Source organism: Acanthochromis polyacanthus, chromosome 23 (assembly GCF_021347895.1).
Source record: "Acanthochromis polyacanthus isolate Apoly-LR-REF ecotype Palm Island chromosome 23, KAUST_Apoly_ChrSc, whole genome shotgun sequence".
Taxonomy (NCBI): domain Eukaryota; kingdom Metazoa; phylum Chordata; class Actinopteri; family Pomacentridae; genus Acanthochromis; species Acanthochromis polyacanthus.
The window spans coordinates 12,872,225-12,892,461 of record NC_067135.1 but is presented as its reverse complement, the minus strand read 5'-3'; the positions used below and the strand labels follow the sequence as shown (position 1 = coordinate 12,892,461).

Below are 20,237 nucleotides of genomic sequence, written 5' to 3'. Positions count from 1 at the left end.
TCCTGTCAGTACTCTCGCAGCAGCGTTTTGGATCAACTGTAGATGTTTGAGAGAGCTATTTGGACAACCCGATAATAAGGAATTGCAATAGTCAAGCCTGGAAGTAACAAAAGCATGAACTAATTTTTCTGCATCACTCTGAGACAGAATGTTCCTGATTTTTACAATATTACGCAGGTGAAAAAAGGAAGTCCTACAGACTTGCTTTATGTGTGAGTTAAAGGACATGTTCTGGTCAAAAATAACTCCAAGATTCCTCACAGTAGTACTGGAGGCCAATGTGATGCCATCCAGAGTAACTATTTGCTTTGAAAGCGAGTTTCTAAGATGTTTGGGGCCAAATACAATGACTTCAGTTTTGTCTGAATTTAGCAGTAGGAAGTTAAAAGTCATCCAGGTTTTAATGTCCTTAAGACAATCTTGCAGTCTAGCTAACTGATCAGTTTCATCTGGCTTCATAGATAAATACAATTGTGTGTCATCTGCATAACAATGGAAGTTAATACAATGCTTCCTAATAATATTGCCTAAAGGAAGCATGTATAATGTGAAAAGTATCGGTCCTAAGACAGAACCCTGAGGAACTCCGTGATTAACTTTAGTCTGCTCAGAAGAGTTATTGTTGACATGCACAAACTGGAACCTATCTGATAAGTAGGATTTAAACCAGTCCAGTGCTGTCCCTTTAATGCCAATTGAATATTCTAGACGCTGTAATAAAATGTTGTGGTCGATTGTGTCAAACGCTGCACTAAGATCTAACAAAACAAGTATAGAGACTAGTCCATTATCTGATGCTATGAGAAGGTCATTAGTAACTTTCACTAGAGCTGTTTCTGTGCTATGATGCACTCTGAAGCCTGACTGAAACATTTCAAACAAATTATTCCTCTGTAGGTGTTCACACAATTGATTTGCAACTGTTCTTTCCAGAATTTTAGAGAGAAATGGTAGGTTGGATATCGGTCTATAGTTAGCTAACACATCTGGATCTAAAGTGGGCTTTTTAAGCAAAGGTTTGATGACAGCAACCTTAAAAGCCTGTGGTACATAGCCTGTTACTAGAGAGAGATTAATCAGATCTAACATTGAAGAATTAATTAAAGGTAAAATCTCCTTGAAGAGTCTAGTTGGGATAGGATCTAAAAGACATGTTGATGGTTTGGATGTAGAAACTGTTGAAATTAGTTCAGAGAGACATATAGGAGTGAAGAATTCTAAAGATTCATCAGGTCTAACAGCCAATTCAAAAGCATCTGTGGAATGAACAATGGAATGAACACACTGTAGTTTTTTTATTATGTGTAAAATCATATTACCTCAATGTAACAGTATATTGTGGTTTGACAACTTTTCAAGAGTAAATCCATTATTTCAATAGAAAATTGAAGATTTTATGAAAAGTTACATGTATAAACTAATTACACTTGACATTATCTCTTTCATATTTGATACCAGTGAATTCAGTGCAATAACTACAGATATGACTGTTGATTTAACGGTGACACAGAACAACTCATTTGTTAAGCTATTAACTATGTGAGGACTGGAACACACTATAATTTCACTCAGATGTTTGCTTTGTCTCCTGACAGCTGCAATCATGGATCTAATGTCCTCTCTCATCTACTATAGGTGCTGTGAGATTTTACTGGATGGAATAAAATAAATACTGAATGACACACAAAGCAACCAATCTGGAATTAACCCATAAGAACCCAGACCCATTTTTCCTTAAAGGACTTAATGAGTTAAGGTCAGACATGAAACTTTACAGGAAGACACTGTGGCACTCCAAGTGTTTGTGACACTGGTGTCACTGTGGGTTCTTATGGGTTAAACTCTGCCTGCAGGAGAATCACCTGAACTCTCTTCTTAGACACTCCAGTGTGGAAAGAAAAAAATTCCACAGAGTAACATGTCTGTTTTCTAAAGATGCTGCATTTATTTCTATTCATCCAAAATACATGCTGTGCACTTACAGATCAGAATATTTAAACAGAAATCTTTTTCTTTTCTTCAACAACAGGGATTGTCAGATGATTTATTTCAGAGAGAATCCAGCATTGACAACAGTAACTTTATATCAAATTAGATTCATATCAGTGAGGTTTAAAGAGACATCTACAAGTTGGAAGGGTGATAATATGTCATGTAACTGGATATCAATTCTATCTACCAGAATGGAAAAAAAATCATTTCAAAGTTCAAGATATTTTACATTGGAGTGACCAAGAAACCACTAAAAGTTGTTTGGTGAATAGATCCCCAAACATGTGAGTTTGCCAGCATGCGCACATACACTTGGTCTCCTTTCTGCAGCTGCACAAACGCTGCGTTTCCTCCATTATCTGCTGTGTCGTAGTTTGACGCATGGTCAGTGATCATGACAATCAGCTGGTCGTTCTTGAAGAGACCTAATGCGACCACATGTTCTCCTCCAGCATGATAGAAGAAGGTAAAGTAGTAAAAACCTGGAACTGGTGCAGTGAAGATACCTGTAAAAATAACATTCAAAAACTAAATTATCCAGAAGAAGCTTCTTCATGTTCAACTTTTACAAATGTAGAAAACATATTATGATAATAAAAAAAAATTGTCGTTTAAGTAATGTAACATTTATGTGTTTGATAGCTCACAGATTATAAAATATATATCTTAGGGATTTTTTGTTATGAATGCAGAATACCTGGTGGCTTTTTAAGAAAAAAAAATCATTCATCATTTTCACGTGTTCATGTATATTTTTCTTGTGTGATTTCTTTACCTGTATATGGACTGTAACCAGATCCAATGTTGGTGATCACTGTTCTGTAGATTAAAGTTGTAGCTGTGTTGTAGGGTCCAATAGGTCCATTTCCTCCAGTTGCCGCAGTGAACATCACCTGAATACTTGCTGTGTACACCAAAAGAAATGCACTGAAACACTTTTTATTCAGTCTAAATTAACACTAAATGAAATCTGAAATCTTCCAGAATTCAAACATTTACTGTACTTTGCCTCCTCAGCTCAGCAATCTGGTTTTCATAGTTGACCTGCCGGGTTTTACTGTCTTTCAGCAGATTTTCCACAACTTCCAGTCTTTCTTTCATTGCAGCAAACTCTGTCTGACTAATGTAGGACTCTGTTTGTGAATCATTCTGAAGCTGGGCTAAACTCAGACCACAGCAGAAAAACAGCAGCAGATGAACGGAGAGAATCATCTTCTAGCATGAAGCACTCAGCATCTGAATCTTCAGATTGTTTTAGCCTCATTTATATGAGTTGATCAGGAATCACATTGTACTTTTTATTGGCACTTTATCTTTATGGCACCTTGACTACTTTGTTGGGGGTTTTTTTGACAGTAAATTATTGGTGGGGAAAAAAGTTCATCTTGTTTTTGTTCATGTCTTACCTTTAATTGCTTTAAAACATGTGTCAAAGTAACTGTTTAGTAATGATCTATGTTTCCTGTTGCATATTTTTTTACTATGACATGTAGTTCAGTGCTAACTCTGTAGTTAATTGAAGCTCAGAGAAACAGAACGCCAACAGGAGCAAAGGTCAGGATGTTTTCTTTGATTTTTGAGATATTATGTGTTTTGTCCATTAGTCTAACTGAACCAGTCTAACAACCTTTTAGTCCGTGCAAAATTCAGATTTATTTGTGTATTTATTATTTTTTATCCTATTTCTATTGTTTTTATGCTTCAAGCTGATTTGACATTATTTAACCCCTTGGCACCTGAATTTATTTACAATTAAGTTTTAAAGAAAAACTTTTGCAGGTTTTGCTCTCCAGCTGATACTATAATAAGTAACGAGTGCTAATTTGCCTATTACACATGGAACAGATATGTAATAATAATAACATATAAACAATAATTAGGTCCTGTAAGAAACCAGTGCTTGTACAAGGTTCTGAGGTACGTATTGAATATGCACAAACTGGCATTGGGGGAATGGATACGCTATCTTAGCTGCAGTTTGAATGAAAGAGGTATGATGAGAATTCAAAACAATAGGCGTCAAGGGGTTGAAAACATGCTGTCATAGTAAGTCTGTAAATATTTATTTTCCAGCTGCTTCAGTTAGATTCAGTGGAAGAGCAATGAGGAAATGATCATATACTTAATAGCTAACCAGTTTTATTGGTTAGCTGTTAGACATATTGTATCCTCATGTGCTTTGTGTTTTCAAACTCAAGGACAAACTTTCTTTGCTCAACAAATTTCAGAATTTAAAATGCTCTACATCAGATACACTACAGTTCAAAAGTGTGGGTTCACATAGAAATGTCCTTATTTTTGAAAGAAAAGCTGTATTTTTCAATCAAGATAACATTAAATGAATCAGAAACACAGTCTAGACATTGTTAATGTGGTAAATGACTATTCTAGCTGGAAATTTTTAATGGAATATCTCCATAGGGGTACAGAGGAACATTTCCAGCAACCATCACTCCTGTGTTCTAATGCTACATTGTGTTAGCTAGTGCTGTTGAAAGGCTCATTGATGATTAGAAAACCCTTGTAGAATTACAATTGCATGGAAAATTATTCAACCCCCATGGTATAATGAGTACTATTGACCAAAGAACATTGCTGAGCTGGAGACCATTGCCCACGAGGAATGGGCTAAAATTCCTAAGGAGCGGTGCCAGAGGCTTGTTGAAGTCTATCTACAGCAGGTCATTGCAACAAAAAGGTGCTGCACAAAGTACTTAAGATACAGCCTCTTAGGAAGTTGAATAACATTGCAACCTGCTTTTTGCAAAAAAGTTTAAATTTTGGATGGATTATGAATTAAATCTTGATCTTTGCTCTTGAATTATATTTTAGTGAACTAACTGATCATCTCTTATATGATTTAGTAATCGCCTGCAGCTGTAATGTTTCTCATTTATCCAGAATGTCAAAAATGTCATGGAGGTTGACTAATTTTGCATGCAACCGTATGTTAGCACATGAAAAAAGTGAAATTGCCTGGGTGACCCCAAACTTTTAGGCAGGTATTAAGACAAGACAGAACAGAATCACAAAGCAATGCATTGAACACACTGTAGTTTTTTAATAAATGTAAAATGATATTATCTCAGTGTAACAGTATATTGTGGTTTGACAACTTTTCAAAGCTAAATCCATTCATTTTAACATTAAATAGAATTTTATGGCAAGTTACATGTAAAAACTAATAACACTTGACATATCTAATATTAACAGCACATTCTTGCAATTAGAAACTGAATTACTAGGAATCAAATAGTTCTTTAGCTTTGTTTTTCTTAAATATACAAAATCACAGACAGAAACCCAGCTAGTAATGGCAGTTTGCAGCAGTATTGCACCTGATTATTTCTATTAACTTTGTTTGTATAAATTGATCATTTCATTGCCTTTACAGCTGCAAACATCCTTCATTTAACATTTAAAAAATACACACGATGCCATGTAAAATTAGGGCTAGAAAACTTATCGAGTTAATGAAAAATGACTGTATTTTTGTGAGATAATTTTCTGTTTCTGTTGTGTTGGTCAAAGACTAGCTGTTCATTTTAACATCTCATTTGACACGTGGCTTCGTTATTCGTTGCAGATTTTGTGTTTACTGCTTCAATAGAAATGTTTTGATGAAGTAGCATCAACCGCTTTTACTGACAATCACTTAACCTTTGATGTCTCAGATTTTATTTGACCCATATAGGATTCCAGGGAAACAGCAATGAACTTGAGTCCTATTTTACAGCTCACCTTTTTAATTGTTGATCCATTTTCCCTTGAAGTTTCTTTGCACATGAACACTTCATCATATCTGATAGCAGTGAATTATGCAGAGATTATAGATATGACTGAAAGGACTGTTTGTTTAATGGTGACAAAGATCACCCAAATTGTTCAGTTATTGCTTGTTCCAGTTTGATTTATTTCAGTGAGTATCCAGTAACTTTCTATCAAATCAGATTCATTTTCAGAGTTATACTTTTTTTTTAATGTGGGTAGAGCAAGAAACCAGTGAAAGTTGTGTGGTAAAAAGATCCCCAGACATGTGTGTTTGCAGCCAAGCACACATACACTCGGTCTCCTTTTCCCAGGTACAGCACCACTGAGTTTCCTCCGTTATCTGCGTGGTCGTGTCGCGTATCGTGATCGCTGGACATGACGATCAGCTGGTAGTTCCTGTACAGATACAGTATTGACTCGCACTCTCCTCCGGCGTGATAGAAGAAGGCGAAGTAATAAAAACCGGCAAATGGTGCGGTGAAGATACCTGTGAAAACAACATTCGAAGACTGAGTTATCCACAAGAAGCTTATTTGTTCAGCTTCATGCTCAACTTTTGCAAATGTATAAAACAAATAATGATGAAATCTTAGTTGTAGCATTTTAACATTATAGTTATGTAGCATTTATGTATTTGGTAGCCTACAGTTTACAAAATGTATATTTTAGCGATAATTTGTTATGAAAGCATAATACTTGGCGCCACATCATCATTCATTATTTCCAAACTCAACCTCTAAATGTGTATGTGTTCAGTGTGATTCCTTTACCAGTCTTGGGATTGTAACCATGGCCAAGGTTTTTAATGACTCTTTTGTAGACTAAAAATCGGTCTGTTTTGAAGGGTCCTACTCGTCCAGTTCTTCCTAAGACTGCAGTGAATGCCACCTTACTGTTTGCTGTGTACACAAAAAGAAGCACATTAAAACACTTTTTATTCCATGTAAATTAACGCCAAATAATTAAACCTTAAAAATGTACCGTACCTCTCCTCTTTAAGTCCTCAGTGATTTCGATGTTCTCTTTCAATTTAGCATCCAGCTGGTCCAGTTTTTCTGCAGTTCGTTGAAGTCTGACCGACTAACGCAGGCAGCTGGGCAGGAAGGTCTGGGTGGTGGATCCTCCTTAAAGTAGCTGGCGCTCACGGTGTAGCAGAAAAACAGCTGCAGACAAATGGAACGAAGCATCTTCTCAGGTGCAACACTCAGCGTCTGACTCATCTGACTGCTTGGTCATTACTAATATAGCTGACATGACTGTTTATTTAACGATGGCACAGAACACAAATTACTGAGGTTTTGTTTGCTCTGGTTTTGTCCGGGTGGCAGCTGTGTCAGGTCGCCTTGCTCTGATCCCAGCAAGCAAACAACACAAAGTGTGCAGGAAGATCTGCTTTCAGACAACAACAAAAAGAAGTTTTGTCATATAAATCCCTGGATAAATTTCGTCCAGATTAAAAACCATCCACTTATTTTTTCAAGCCGTGATTCGAACTCAACAAATACTGAAATAAATGTTCTGATTAAAAATCTGATAAAGCAATAAACCTGCTTGTAATTTGACAACAGAAGGAACTACCTGCTTAGTACCACGGCTGATTATTAGCCCCAATAAAGTGGTGAATTACCGTTGTGGAATAATTCTCTCATTTTTTTCTCTGAACAAATTATGGATTAATTTTTAACTGTTGACAATGAATGACCGTGTAGCTGTTTTATCAGAGTGTCTCTTTTCCACTGAAGGTCATTCATGTTTCTGCTGCAGATCGCGTGCAGCTTTGGGTTGTTTTGCAAGTTTTGCAAACAGAATATTTGGGTGATTTACTTTTGCCTCCAGTGTGTTGCTAAAATTTCTCATTTAGACTGTTACTGCAGTGTCTATTAAAGCATCGACCCCCCCACCCCCACCCCCCCAGCAGCTTTCCACAAGTTGTAAGTATGACAATATCCCTTACGCCTAAATATCAATTCTTTCTCAAGAGTCGAAATTAGGGCTTTTTATTTCTTGTGGCATTGGAGTGACCAAGAAACCCCTAAAAGCTAGCCTAGCCACACTAGACAACCCACGGCAATGAATTTAATTTTCTGCCAGGGTGGGTCTAGTTACCCTCGGTAAGCCTGGAGGTTGGATTCTCCTAAAACTGGCCGGACGAATCACCATGAAGTGTAGAGTCAGAAGGCGGGTGTAACTAATTGACGACAGAGGCGCGACGATTCTGACAGAAACAACCAGAAACAACTAGCCTAGCCGCGCTAGACAACCCACGGCAACGAATTTAATTCTCTGCCAGGGTCGACAACAAAAACGACAACAGTCGTTGAGCTCCATTAGCACCGACTCTGAATAATCTTTCTGTTAACATGTCTGTAATATACTTGAGCTTCACCCATTGACTGTATAAATAAGGCTTCACCGAACTCCTGCATCCTCTGATTTCCAGCGCTCTAGGAACTACGTCAGCCTATTCGTTGCACTGATTGGTTCTATACCTACCCAATTGCTGCAGAGTGATTTGAAAGACAACCTTTTAGCCCGCCTCCCTCCCTGTCGAGAGTTCCTAGACCCTTGCGTCTTCCAGACCTGGGTCTAGCGCGGCTAGGCTGACTAAAAGTTGTATGGTGATAAGAACATGCGAGTTGGCTGCATACGTACACTTGTTCTCTTTTCCGCAGCTGCAGAAACACTCTGTTTCCTCCATTACCTGCTGATGAGTGATCACTGATCATGACAATCAGCTGGTAGTTCTCGCAGAGATACAGCATTGCTTCCCACGCTCCTCCACACCTGGAACTGGTGTGATGAAGATACCTGCGAAAATAACAGTCAAAAAGTTAAAGAGTGATCCACAAGAAGCTTATTTATTTAGCTTCATGTTCAGTTATTACCAATGCACACTAAATTGACAAACGTATTGAGAAACGCCGCCAAATAATTGAATTCAGGTGTTCCAATCACTACCATGGCCACAGGTGTATAAAATCATGCACACTTCTTCTCCAAACATTTGTGAAGTAATGGTTTGCTCTCAGGAGCTCAGTGATCAAGAAACATTTTTAGCATTTGCTTTTTTCCATCAAAAAAACTTTAAAATGGGTCAATATTGACCCGCAGGACAACATGAGGGTTAAAGGGGAGTCCATGGCATTGGCATAGCATGTGGATGTGGGCAAACCAAGGCTCTGACAGGGCCTTTCCAGAGTTCTTGTTGAATGAAGGCTCATCTCTGCTTGCATTTGTTAACCGTTCTGACACCGACTCAGAGAAGGCTGATGACCAGTGATGAGCCCCGGTGTACTAATAGAGAGTGAGGGAACGAGGACGGTTGGACAGCATAAAAACTTGACTGGCCTGAATCTGTGCCTTTATGAACTAACACAAAGCTGTATTCAGTGTTAAAAAATCTTCCAAAGTCCAAAGATTTAATGTACCGAGCCAACACAGCTCAGAAGTCACATCTTCATTCTTGATCAGCCTGATTTTTGAAGGTCTTTCAACAGCTTTTCCAGAGCTGCCAGGTCCGGTTTGTGAGCATCCTTTATGGGTGAAATGCAGGCCGCAGCCGATGAACAGCAGCAGATAAAAGGAGCCAATCATCTTCTCCGATTCATCTGGCTGCTTTGTCATTACTGATCACTGATATAACTGACTGGCGGTTATGTAACAGTGGCACAGAACACTCAAATTATTGAGGTTTTGTTTGTTCGTGTTTGATCCTGGTGGCAGCTATGTCAGATCACCTTACTCTGACCCCAGCAAGCAAACGGGACGATGTGTGCAGGAAAAACTGCGTCTGCTGTATCTGAATAAAAAGCTGATAAAGCAATAAACCTGCTTGTGATTTGACGACAACAGCAGTAATTACCTGCTTTTTAACGTGACTGATTCTTTCTCCCATTAAAGTGGTAAATTATAGTTGTGAACAAAGAGTTTTGTGATAATTGGATCTCCTTGTGAGATTTTTCACCTGTGCACTGGCCTCATCCTGTTGCTGCAGCTGCATATTAGTTTAGGATCTTACAGACTTTGATAAGTTGAAAATAATGAGATTTAAGATTATAAGACATTTGACTTGCAATGAATGACTATGTAGCTGTTTTGTCAGAATGTCTCCTTTCCACTGAAGTTCATTCATGTTTCTGCTGCTGAACATGTGTAGCTTTGGGTGGTTTTGCAAGTCATCATATTTCAGTGATTTACTTTTGCCTCCACTGTGTTGCTGCAATTTCTCTACTGAACTTTCCATTCGGTGTCTACGAAAAGTATTCACTCTCCTCGGAAGTTTTCCACTTTCATTGCTTTTGAACATTGAATCTTGGTGAATTTAATTAGTTTTTTTGCAGAGGAATGTACAATCCAGTTAAGAATTTGTGGTTGGACTTTCAGAGAGTTACTCACTCGTGATTTCGGTGAAACCTGACAGAACTGGAGCAAAGAAAAATGGGGTTAACTGAGATTTATCCACTCAGACTGGATGCTATAAATGCAGCTAAAGGTGCATCTATGAAATAGTTATGTAATCACTTATTCAAGATTTTATATTTGAAATGAATCAGCATTAATTGGTCGACATCTGTTTTCACTTTGACACAAAAGAGTCTTTAGTTGTACATTCTTTAATAAAACAATTTACAATACATGCTGTCCACTTGTGTATCAGAATATCCATCCATCCATTTTCTATACACCGCTTTATCCTCATTAGGGTAGCGGGGGGTGATGGAGTCTATCCCAGCTGACTCGGGCGAAGGCAGGGGACACCCTGGACAGGTCACCAGTCTGTCACAGGGCTACATATACAGACAAACAATCACACTCACATTCACACCTACGGGCAATTTAGAGTAATCAATTAACCTCAGCATATTTTTGGACTGTGGGAGGAAGCCGGAGTACCCGGAGAAAACCCACACATGCACAGGGAGAACATGCAAACTCCATGCGGAAAGATAACCTGGCAATAGCCAGATTAATAATTGTGTAGTACTTGATAGTACTCCACAATATCAATCTGGGACCGCTCCATGTAAATCCGTTTGGAGGAAAGAGGCACGGATTGGACAATGGAACAGTATGTCCCGCCTCTGACAGGTTTGTTTTTAGCAAATCGCGGGATCTTCACAACGAGCGGAGCCAATTGGTAGATTAAACTCTTACCAAAACCCGTTGGTAAAAAAGCACAAACATCTTTACCATCCAGAAATGCGCAAAGAGCCTCTCGTTGTTCTTCCTTCAAAGAAGCGATACGAGATTCGGCTAAAACTGACTTAATAGCAGCATCTACAGGATCGTTGTCCTCGGTTGCCATGTTTGTTTTGATCTACTGGCGCTTGGTGTCGTCTTCACACCCGGATATCCCACCCCACACACGAATACTGCTGCGTGATTGGCCCGTGCCAACTTGGCTCTGTCCGAACAGTGAAAGCGGGAGCGGTACAAGATGCTTTCTTTAGAGATTTGTGAACTCACAAATATCGCGAGAAATCAACTTGCTGGCAGGGTTAGCAGAAAGATCCCAGGCCTAGGACCTTCTTGCTGCAAGGCGCAAGTGCTAACCACTATTCCACCGTGCAGCCCTGTATCAGAATATTTAAACAGAAAATCTTTTTTTGTCTTTATGAAAACACTGTCAGATGACTTATTTCAGTGAGTATTCAGTATTGACAACAATAACTTTCTATAAAATCTGATTGACAACTTTACCACTATACCATATCAGTAAGGTGTGTAGAAATATCTACAAGATGGAAGTATGACAATATCTCATGTGCCTGAATATCAACCCTTTCTGTGGAGGTAATAAATGGGTTTTCTTTCTTCTGCCATTGGAGTGACCAAGAAGCCACTAAAAGTTGTATGACGATAAGATCCCCAGACATGCGAGTTTGCCCCCATGCGCACATGCACTTGGTCTCCTTTCCGCAGCTGCAGAAACACTGCGTTTCCTCCATTATCTGCTGTGTCGTGGCGCAATGAGTGATCACTGGTCATGACGATCAGCTGGTAGTTCCTGTACAGATACAGCATTGCATCACACTCTCCTCCAGCGTGATAGAAGAAGGTAAAGTAATAAACACCTGGAACTGGTGCGGTGAAGATTCCTTCGAAAACAACATTCGAAAACGGGGTCATCCACAAGAAGCTTATTTATTTAGCTTCATGCTCAACTTTTACAAATGTATAAAACAAATAAAATCTTAGTTTAAGTAATGTAGCATTTTTGTATCTGTAGTCCACAGATTACAAAATGTTGATGAAAGTATCTGAGGGATCATTTGTTCTGAGTGCATAATACTTGGTGTCTTTTTAAAAACACACTATCGTTCTTTTTTTTTTTTTTGCAAAAACTTAACTCACAAATGTGTATCTGTCCAGTGTGGTTTCTTTACCTGAGAATCTACTGTAAGCATTGCCAATGTTTGTAATGACTCTTCTGCAGACTAAAGTTGTGTCTGTGCTGAAGGGTCCGATGGTTCCAAATCTTCCTACTACCGCACTGAATATCACCTTAAAATTTGCTGGTTACACAAAGAGAAGTTCATTTGAACACTTTTTATTCAAAGTAGATTAACACTAAATAATGTTTTCAAGAATCTTCCAAAGTCCAAAGATTTACTGTACCTTGCGAACACAGCTCAGCAGTCTTGTTTTCATTCTTGATCAGCCTGATTTGAAATTCTTTCAACAACTTTTCCAGAGCTGTCAATCGGTCTTCTATCGTGTCAAACTTTCTCTGAACAGTGCAGCAGTCTAAGCAGCCCGGTGCGGTATGTGGACATTCCCCTTGGACAAAATTCAGGTCGCAGCCAAAAATCAGCAGCAGATAAATGAAACGAAGCATCTTCTCAGATGCAACGCTCTGCATCTGTTTCTTCTGATTTCTAGGTCATCACTGATATAACTGACATGATGCAGAGCACCCAAATTATTTACTGTAGGTTTCGTTTGTTCTAGTTTTGTCCCAGTGGCAACTATGCCAGGTCACCTTGCTCCGATCCCAGCAAGCAAACAACACAATGTGTTTCAAGCTTTGGTTCGAGCTCAACAAAGGGTGAAATAAATGTTCTAAATAACATCAGTTTAAAAACCTGTTAAACAGTAACCCTGCTTGTGATTTGACAACAGGAGCAACTACCTACTTTTTCCCATGACTGATTATTTGCCCCAATAAAGTGGTAAATTACTGTTGAGGAATTGTTCTGTCTGAACAAATTATGGATTAATTTATAACTGTTGACTTGCAATGAATGACCGCGTAGCTGTTTTGTCTCTTTTCCACTGAAGCTCATTCATGTTTCTGCTGCTGATCATTGTGTTGCTTTGGAGTGTTATGTAAGTTATGCAAACAGCAGATTTCACTGATGTTGCTACAATTCCTCTTATGGACTGCTACTGCATTGTCTATTAAAGTATTCACCACCCTTGGAAGGTTTCCACTTTTATTGCTTTTGAACATTGAATGATGGTCAATTTAATCCACTAATACACTCCTGCTCCTGCTTGTCTAAAGCAACGATTCTACCTTTGCTTGGTATGTACTTCTGTCATAGTCTTTATAACTTAAACCAAAACATTGTTTTTTACCACTACATGGCGCCTGAATATAGACATCACACTGACTGGGAATCCCAACAAGGAGAACCTTAAAGAAGTTCTGCCAACTTCCATCAACACATTATGTGTCCCAGCAACTGCACTGCTATTCTTGCAGTTGTTCATACATTTCTATGCTAACTCTGTAGTTAATTGAGGCTCAGTGCTATGCAACAGGCCAAAAGGCAAAAGGGAGGATCCTTTTGCATAATTCTGATTTACTTGTCCATTTATAAGTCTTGCACTATAATCTCTGTTGCTTTTTTAGCTTCCAGCTGATGACACTCAGAGGATTCCAGACTGTAGGTGACTTCACACCTCATACAAGTTACTGATGCACAAGATTTAATAACTGAAACTCACTTGTAATTCAACCAATAGGGCCTCATCATCAAACAATGAAAACATCGCCTCTTAGTTGGGATTTTGTTCTTTTCTGACAACAAATGTTTCCAGTTCCATCCATTCAGTCCTGTAGAGGGTCATGGAGGGCTCTATCTCCAACAAAAAGTCACTCACACTCACATTTATGGCCAATGCAAAGTCCAAATAGTCTTTGGTCTGAGGAAGAAAGCCGAAGTATGTGTAGAAAACACACATGTACAGAGAGAACATGTAAACTCCACACAGAAATTTTTTTTTTGCTGTCAATTACAGTGCAATACCAACCCTCCTTTCAAATTACATAATTCATAAATTATTGGTGCACTCAAATTGAAAAATGAAAAAATCCTTCTAGCATATAAGTTAGTTTGACGACAAAATTGTGTTTGTTAAACACATGAAATGAGACAGAGATGATAAAAACACTTTGGACAAATGCCTGTTTCATAATATCTACACTGTATTTCAAATAATTTATAACTGTTTTACTGTTTCCTGTAAAACATAAAAAAGCTGCACTTCTAATCCCTATTAATACATCAGAATTCAAATCTTATTTTTTGTGACTTGGCTGGTCATACACTGCCTGCCCCACAAAAAAAATCACCCCCTGGATTTAACTAAGCAAATAGGTAAGAGCCTTCCATTGGATAATTACTGCAGTGATGAATAAGTTTCAGCTGCAACAACTTATTTAACCCTAGCTGATGAGATTCTCACTTCTCAAACAACCATGTATCAAGCAAAGAAAACAATGAAAGAGATTTCTGAAACTACAAAGATCAGGTTAAGAACAGCTCAATGCATTATTAAAAACTGAAGGATAGAGGTGAACCATCATTTTAGAAGAACAAATGTGGTCAGAACAAACTCTTAGATCATCGTAGGAAATCAACAGGTGAACTCATGGTTGTTTAATAGTGAAAATCAGAGCATTTTCTCACGCAAAATACAAGAGGAACTCCAAGGATTGGGACTAAACAGCTGCGTAGCTCTGAATAAACCACTGATCAGTGAGGCTAATCAGAAAAAAAGGCTTCAATTTTCTATGTAGCATAAAGATTGGACTCTGGAGCAATGAAAGAAGGTCATGTGGTCTGATGAGTCCAGATTTACCCTGTTCCAAAGTGATTGGGGCATCAGGGTATGAAGAGAGGCAGATGAAGTGATGAACTCATCATGTCTAGTGCCTACAAGCCTGTGGGGGTTAGGGTTATGATGTGGGGTTGGTCAGGTTCAGCAACATTATGTTCCCAAAGAATGAGGTCAGCTGACTACCTGAATATACTGAATGACCTGGTCTTTCCATCAATGGAGTTTATCTTTCCTGATGGCATGTTCCAAGATGACGATACCAGGATTCATGGGGATCACATGGTGAATGAGTGGATCAGGGAGCATTAGACCTCATTTTCACACACGGATTGTCCTCCATAGAGCCCATTGACAATCTTTGGGATGTGCTGAAGAAGACTTTGCACAGCGGTCTGACTCTCCCATCATCAATATAAGATCTTGGTGAAAAATGAATGCAACTCTGGACATAAATAAATGCTGTGATGTTGCAGAAACTTATTGAAATGATGCCACAGTGAATATGTGTCATTCTCAGAGCTAAAGGCAATAAACATAAACATTAGAGTGTGCAGCTTTTTTTTTGGACGGGTACAAGCACAGTGTGCCGCTGTATCTTCATAGATGTTTGAACTTGTCATCCTTAATACTTGCACAGAGTTGAAACTACACTGTGGCTTTCATGGGAGTTCCCTTTTTTGCAGTATTTTCTTGAGTGCTCCAAAACACCAGATACAACGTTGTTAAAGATCTTGATTTAGCTTGTATTTATCATTATCCCAAATAATCAGAATATGAATAATAGTAGTAACAAAAATAGTAGCTGCTGCTGCCTGCTTTCAGCACCACAGCTGGTCAGGTTTGTTCTTCTGTTTTTTTTTTGACATCAAGAAAGTTAGTTTTGTTCATGTCTCACACAAACTTACACATAGGCACACAAACACACATGGTATTATATTTACTCTGACAACAACGAAAAGCATTGTTTTTTAAAAGGGTTGGCATTCATTTTTACTATGAGAGCAGAAACAACTTGTTTTGCAATTTTTATTACCTGGTATATTACTTTTCCAAGACTGTAATGATCTTAAGACTGTCCAGTGAGTTTAGGTTTATTCACTTTTACAAAAAAAAGTACAAGAAAGTGTTTCTTCTCTTCATCAAGTAGAAAACGTGTCATTGAAACAGAACTACAGTAAAGCAGAGAAAATGAGAAAGGGGGGGACCCAGGTCTGGGATATTGGTTAGAAAATGTCAGGGAAGTTAATGTTTGTTAACCTCTTTGCTCACATTCACTGTGAAAGCCAGAGTGAGAGCTGAGCACATTTTAGTACATTCACAAAGGACATGTAACACTAACTTTTTTAAGCTGTAACCCTGTTCATCCACAGAGATGGACATCCTCTGCTTCTCTGAAATCTCTTTCCCTAACTGGCAGTAAAAGTTTCCCATGTCATTATATTTGTCCCTAATAGGGAACCATACAAAAAGCAAACAGACACAAAGTGTGTTTGCTGCAAGATGTTAGAAAAAACTGGAGCTACTTTTGGGTTTTACAATTACTGGCTAATACACTGTGAAGTTTTAGAAGATAGTAAACATTTATTCGTCATCATCGTCATCGTCGTCATCGTCGTCCTCGTCATCTTCGTCATCATCGTCGTCATCGTCGTCATCATCATCGTCATCTTCGTCATCATCGTCGTCATCGTCGTCATCATCATCATCGTCCTCATCATCGTCGTCATCGTCGTCGTCGTCGTCATCATCATCATCATCATCCTCCTCATCATCGTCATCGTCGTCATCATCATCTGGATCGATCTTTCCAGACAGAACGTCATCAAGCCACTGTTCCAGCTCGTCAGCTGTCGGCATGTCATCTTGGTCGTCCATTTCCATCCACACGCTGTCAGCCTGCCGAGAACAGAGACACAGATACTGACAGAACAAACAAACGACATCACCGCTGGAGGCAACTTGAATTCTTAGTTTTGGTGATGTAGACAGCTGTGTTAATCAAATTTTCTTTGTGACCTCTTAAGTTCTCATAAGTGGTTATGATTGACTACAGCTGTTGACTCCTCTGAGCTAGTTTGAGCATAACTCATCAGACTCTGCCACAATTATTACAGTGGAAAAGTCTGAGGAGCTCAACACAGATCCGAAGAAGCAAATCATTGACTTAAACATGTCGGGAAAGTCACCTGGAGTCATTTTAAAGAGGCTACAGATCCCAACATCACCTGTGCAAACAACTGTTTGCAAGTATAAAGTGCATGGCACCGTTGTGAACTGCCACAATAAGGAAGAAAAAAAGAGTCAACCAACAATCACCAAAAAGTAGGTCTGCAATGAATTCATTGCATGAACCAGACAGCCAAAACAACAAGTTTTCTTACATCCTCAACATCAACTACACCAATCTGAGGAGATGAGAGGTCGATACGGAAGGTTTTCTCCCAATATGGAACCAGCTGTAAGCGAGAAAAAGACAAAAAAGAACAGCATAGTTAGACTTAAATATCCTGATACAGTAAGATAAGTGGTTTTCTGATTGGAACTTTTAAAAGACAGTTTTAAGAAGACAGCATCAAGAATTTTTGTTTAGTGGGAAACATTCATACCAGGGGGAAGTTATCAGGGTCGATCCAAATGATGCTGAGGTTGGGGTTATCGGTGTTCTCACGTGCCACCTCCTTCAGGATTTCCAGGAATTCATAACCATCTAGGGAATAATTGAAAGGTTAGGTGTGGTCATTGCTTAAGTATTAGCTGCATACTCGATCTTCTAACTTCTTTAAACACAGTGTATACAATATAAATGCTACAATTCGGTCGGTGGTAGAACTTCACCAGGATCATCCTCCTCGGCAAAGGCAACAATGTGCTCTCCATCGATGTCGTCCTCCTGTAAATGCAAAAAAGGGGTTAATGACAAGATTCCCTATATTTCTACTCTGAACTGACTTATAAGAAATGCAACTTTAGTGGAGGGAAATATGAATACTGCTAAATGGCCGAAGGTGGAATAATTACTCAGAGCTCATCTGTTACAAATGAAAGTCATGCATTTAAATGTATATTTAGTATTAGCATCAGAATGTTCTTAATGTACAAAACATTTCAATTATTCTTAAAGCAGAATGGCATTTTTCAGAAAGATCAATGGATTAGAATTACTGATGCCTTAGTGTGTTTTACTACTTTAAAGTTGAAGCTGGTAAAAGTGGTTCAACTCTTTGTGAATAATTTCATTTGGAATAAATTATAATCTATTTGTTGGCTACTTTTTCGATTGTCTTATTAAAGTAAAGCTGCAAAGCGACTAAAGTAATCAAATTAATGTAATGGAGTAAACGTACAACATATTCCTAAGAAGTGTAAGACTACAGTAAAAGTATGAAGTGGTATGTAACTCACACTTGTGTCAATATACTCAGTTACTCTCCATCATTGCAATTTTTTTTATTATTTAGAGAAAATTTCAATCTCTTACCCAGATCTCATACATGCTGTGAGGCTCAAGCTTCCTCAGAGTGGGCCTGAAATATTCAGATATCAAATAGTTATACTGCAGATACTGTAGGACAAATCTGATGTTATAGTGCTTAGTCCTAAAAAAGACCTTTTTATACATGTATTCCCATCTGCCAGCTCTATAGACAGGATGTGGTTGTGTTTAGGATGTGGGTACATATCATTAGCATTAGATTTTGTAAATTTCATGACTTTAGAATGATTTATCAGTCACCATGGATGGATTAGTTATTTTAGTATCCCACGGCGTCTCACCTATCATGCTGCTCGATGTAGTCAACCAGCTCAGACTCAATGTAGGGCTTTCCTGGGATGGTGACGGGTTCCTCCATGAATGGCTCGTAGAAGTCAACTTCATTCATCTTCAGCTTCAGCTTCTTGGCAATCTGAGGAACAGAATAAAAAAAAACAAGACAGAAAACACAAAGTTTAAGAAACAGCACTGCACTGAAGTGTAAACATTTTAGGAATTCCTTGTATTTTAGCAAACACACTGAAACCAACCTTGGGGTCAAATGTGGCGTAGAACTTGACGAAGGGGTGGAACTCCTCAGCAGCGTCGTCGTACTCAATGAAATCTGGACCGACAAAATAAAGAATAACGTAATTTAAGCTCGGCAAATGCAACAAGATACAAGTAACTCTCTCTTTAGGTCTTCATCTTTAACCTACGAGGGGACTTCTCGCTCTTGAAGTAGCCGACCAGCTTGATAACCTCATCGATGTTGAAGAAACCCTTCAGCTCACGCTCATTGTCAATGATCTCCACAGGGTCCTCGATCACCTGATGGAGGCAAATATGATGCATATTTTGGTTTCGGCATGTACGGAATTATACGAAATTAATAATTAGAATATTAGTTGACATCATTCCTGATGTTTGGCAGACATAATTCTACTTGATTAGCATCTTGAAGCAGGTGACAATGAGCAGTTTGTTTCTTTAAGAAACCTCTAGTATTACAGGTGCAGCCAGGTGACAAATTAAAGTAATAAGGTGGAAAATTCTGTGGTCAGATGAAATGAAAATGTAGCTATTTGGCCACAGTGGGTACAAATATGTTTGGAAGAGAAAAGATGAGGCCTTTAACCCCAAGAGCATCAAATCTACCATTAAGCATGGTGGTGGCAGTATTATGCTCTGGAGCTGTTTTTGCTAACGGTGGAGCTGATGCAGCTGGGAGTTCCAACAAGACAATGACCCCCAAAACAGACTAAAAATGGTAAATAAATTATTAAATCAGGCTAGAATTAGGGTTTGTTAGGTCTTCCCAAAGCCCTGACATGAAACTGAACTGAACCTGTTGATCTAGTGTAGGGCTGGACCCGAATATCCTGAATATCCGAACATTCGTTCGCTACAGCGGTATCCGGATATTAATTTTGGTATACCGTACGTCACCGGGCGGAACGAATATGCGGCGTTACTGTCTTCCCTCTGCCTTCATATCGGCTCATCTCGTCGTGTGATCACATAAACATATACACATATGTCTATGACATACACACATATGTCTATGTGATCACCCCCTCCTCCCCCCAGACGAAAATACTCGGAGCTCGTCTCTTCCCTTCGCCTTCGACCCACTTCGGCTCATCCATTCGTGTTTGTTACAGACACCCGAATGGCCAGATGGCTGTCGACTTTGACGTCACGCTTCACTTCGTTGCATAAACACAAGACAAGATGTGGAAGACCTCCGCTGTTGGGGAATTCTTCAGTTTAACTGAAGACAAAATGAAGGCAAAATTTGGACCCGGGAGACCAGACAAATGGATCCGAATATTCGGGCCGTCTCCACCACAAGCCCCGCCCCCCCGTCGGACGTTACGGGGTTGGAACGAATATTTGGATATTCGTCTTTAATAGGGCCCGAATATCCGGA

The 20,237-nt window shown here is 38.9% G+C and overlaps 3 protein-coding genes and 1 long non-coding RNA gene across 7 annotated transcripts in view; all 4 read right to left on the bottom strand.

Annotated features, from left to right (window-relative positions):
• Nucleotides 1-1,997: 1,997 nt before the first annotated feature.
• LOC110967942 (complement C1q-like protein 3) lies at nt 1,998-3,204 on the bottom strand. Its single transcript, XM_022217701.2, has 3 exons — nt 2,986-3,204; nt 2,768-2,885; nt 1,998-2,498 (listed from the first exon to the last, which is right to left on the bottom strand). Exons 1-3 carry the CDS (start codon nt 3,202-3,204, stop codon nt 2,218-2,220), a joined length of 618 nt encoding a protein of 205 aa, XP_022073393.2. The 3' UTR covers nt 1,998-2,217.
• Nucleotides 3,205-6,229: 3,025 nt separating this feature from the next.
• On the bottom strand, nt 6,230-7,181 carry LOC110967941 (uncharacterized). Its single transcript, XR_007939688.1, has 3 exons — nt 6,750-7,181; nt 6,534-6,662; nt 6,230-6,250 (listed from the first exon to the last, which is right to left on the bottom strand). It is a non-coding gene; the product is annotated as an uncharacterized LOC110967941 (long non-coding RNA).
• A 4,357-nt stretch (nt 7,182-11,538) lies between these two features.
• On the bottom strand, nt 11,539-12,601 carry LOC127532484 (collagen alpha-1(X) chain-like). Its single transcript, XM_051944218.1, has 3 exons — nt 12,382-12,601; nt 12,150-12,278; nt 11,539-11,861 (listed from the first exon to the last, which is right to left on the bottom strand). The coding sequence occupies exons 1-3, from the start codon at nt 12,599-12,601 to the stop codon at nt 11,539-11,541; spliced, it is 672 nt and encodes a 223-aa protein (XP_051800178.1).
• A 3,243-nt stretch (nt 12,602-15,844) lies between these two features.
• casq1b (calsequestrin 1b) overlaps nt 15,845-20,237 on the bottom strand; it is a 29,853-nt gene continuing 25,460 nt past the window's right edge. For all 4 annotated transcript variants that reach the window (XM_051943797.1, XM_051943798.1, XM_051943796.1 and 1 more), the window contains 8 exons: nt 19,024-19,135; nt 18,856-18,929; nt 18,607-18,737; nt 18,311-18,356; nt 17,668-17,722; nt 17,439-17,539; nt 17,214-17,288; nt 15,845-16,728 (listed from right to left, as the gene is read on the bottom strand). In XM_051943797.1, coding sequence (XP_051799757.1) covers nt 16,414-16,728; nt 17,214-17,288; nt 17,439-17,539; nt 17,668-17,722; nt 18,311-18,356; nt 18,607-18,737; nt 18,856-18,929; nt 19,024-19,135 — 909 coding nt within the window. In that variant the 3' untranslated portion in view covers nt 15,845-16,413. The remainder of the gene's footprint in view (nt 16,729-17,213; nt 17,289-17,438; nt 17,540-17,667; nt 17,723-18,310; nt 18,357-18,606; nt 18,738-18,855; nt 18,930-19,023; nt 19,136-20,237) is intronic.

What these genes read in the sequence shown, in the direction of transcription:
- LOC110967942 (XM_022217701.2), bottom strand. Translation starts at nt 3,204, where the DNA reads ATGATTCTCTCCGTTCATCTGCTGCTGTTTTTCTGCTGTGGTCTGAGT. An exon ending in GGAGGCAAAGTACAGTAAAT is followed by an intron (nt 2,886 to 2,985) that starts GTTTGAATTCTG and finishes GCAAGTATTCAG; the next exon opens with GTGATGTTCACTGCGGCAAC. An exon ending in TGGTTACAGTCCATATACAG is followed by an intron (nt 2,499 to 2,767) that starts GTAAAGAAATCA and finishes TTATTTTTACAG; the next exon opens with GTATCTTCACTGCACCAGTT.
- LOC127532484 (XM_051944218.1), bottom strand. Translation starts at nt 12,601, where the DNA reads ATGCTTCGTTTCATTTATCTGCTGCTGATTTTTGGCTGCGACCTGAAT. An exon ending in TGCTGAGCTGTGTTCGCAAG is followed by an intron (nt 12,279 to 12,381) that starts GTACAGTAAATC and finishes TTGTGTAACCAG; the next exon opens with CAAATTTTAAGGTGATATTC. An exon ending in TGCTTACAGTAGATTCTCAG is followed by an intron (nt 11,862 to 12,149) that starts GTAAAGAAACCA and finishes TTGTTTTCGAAG; the next exon opens with GAATCTTCACCGCACCAGTT.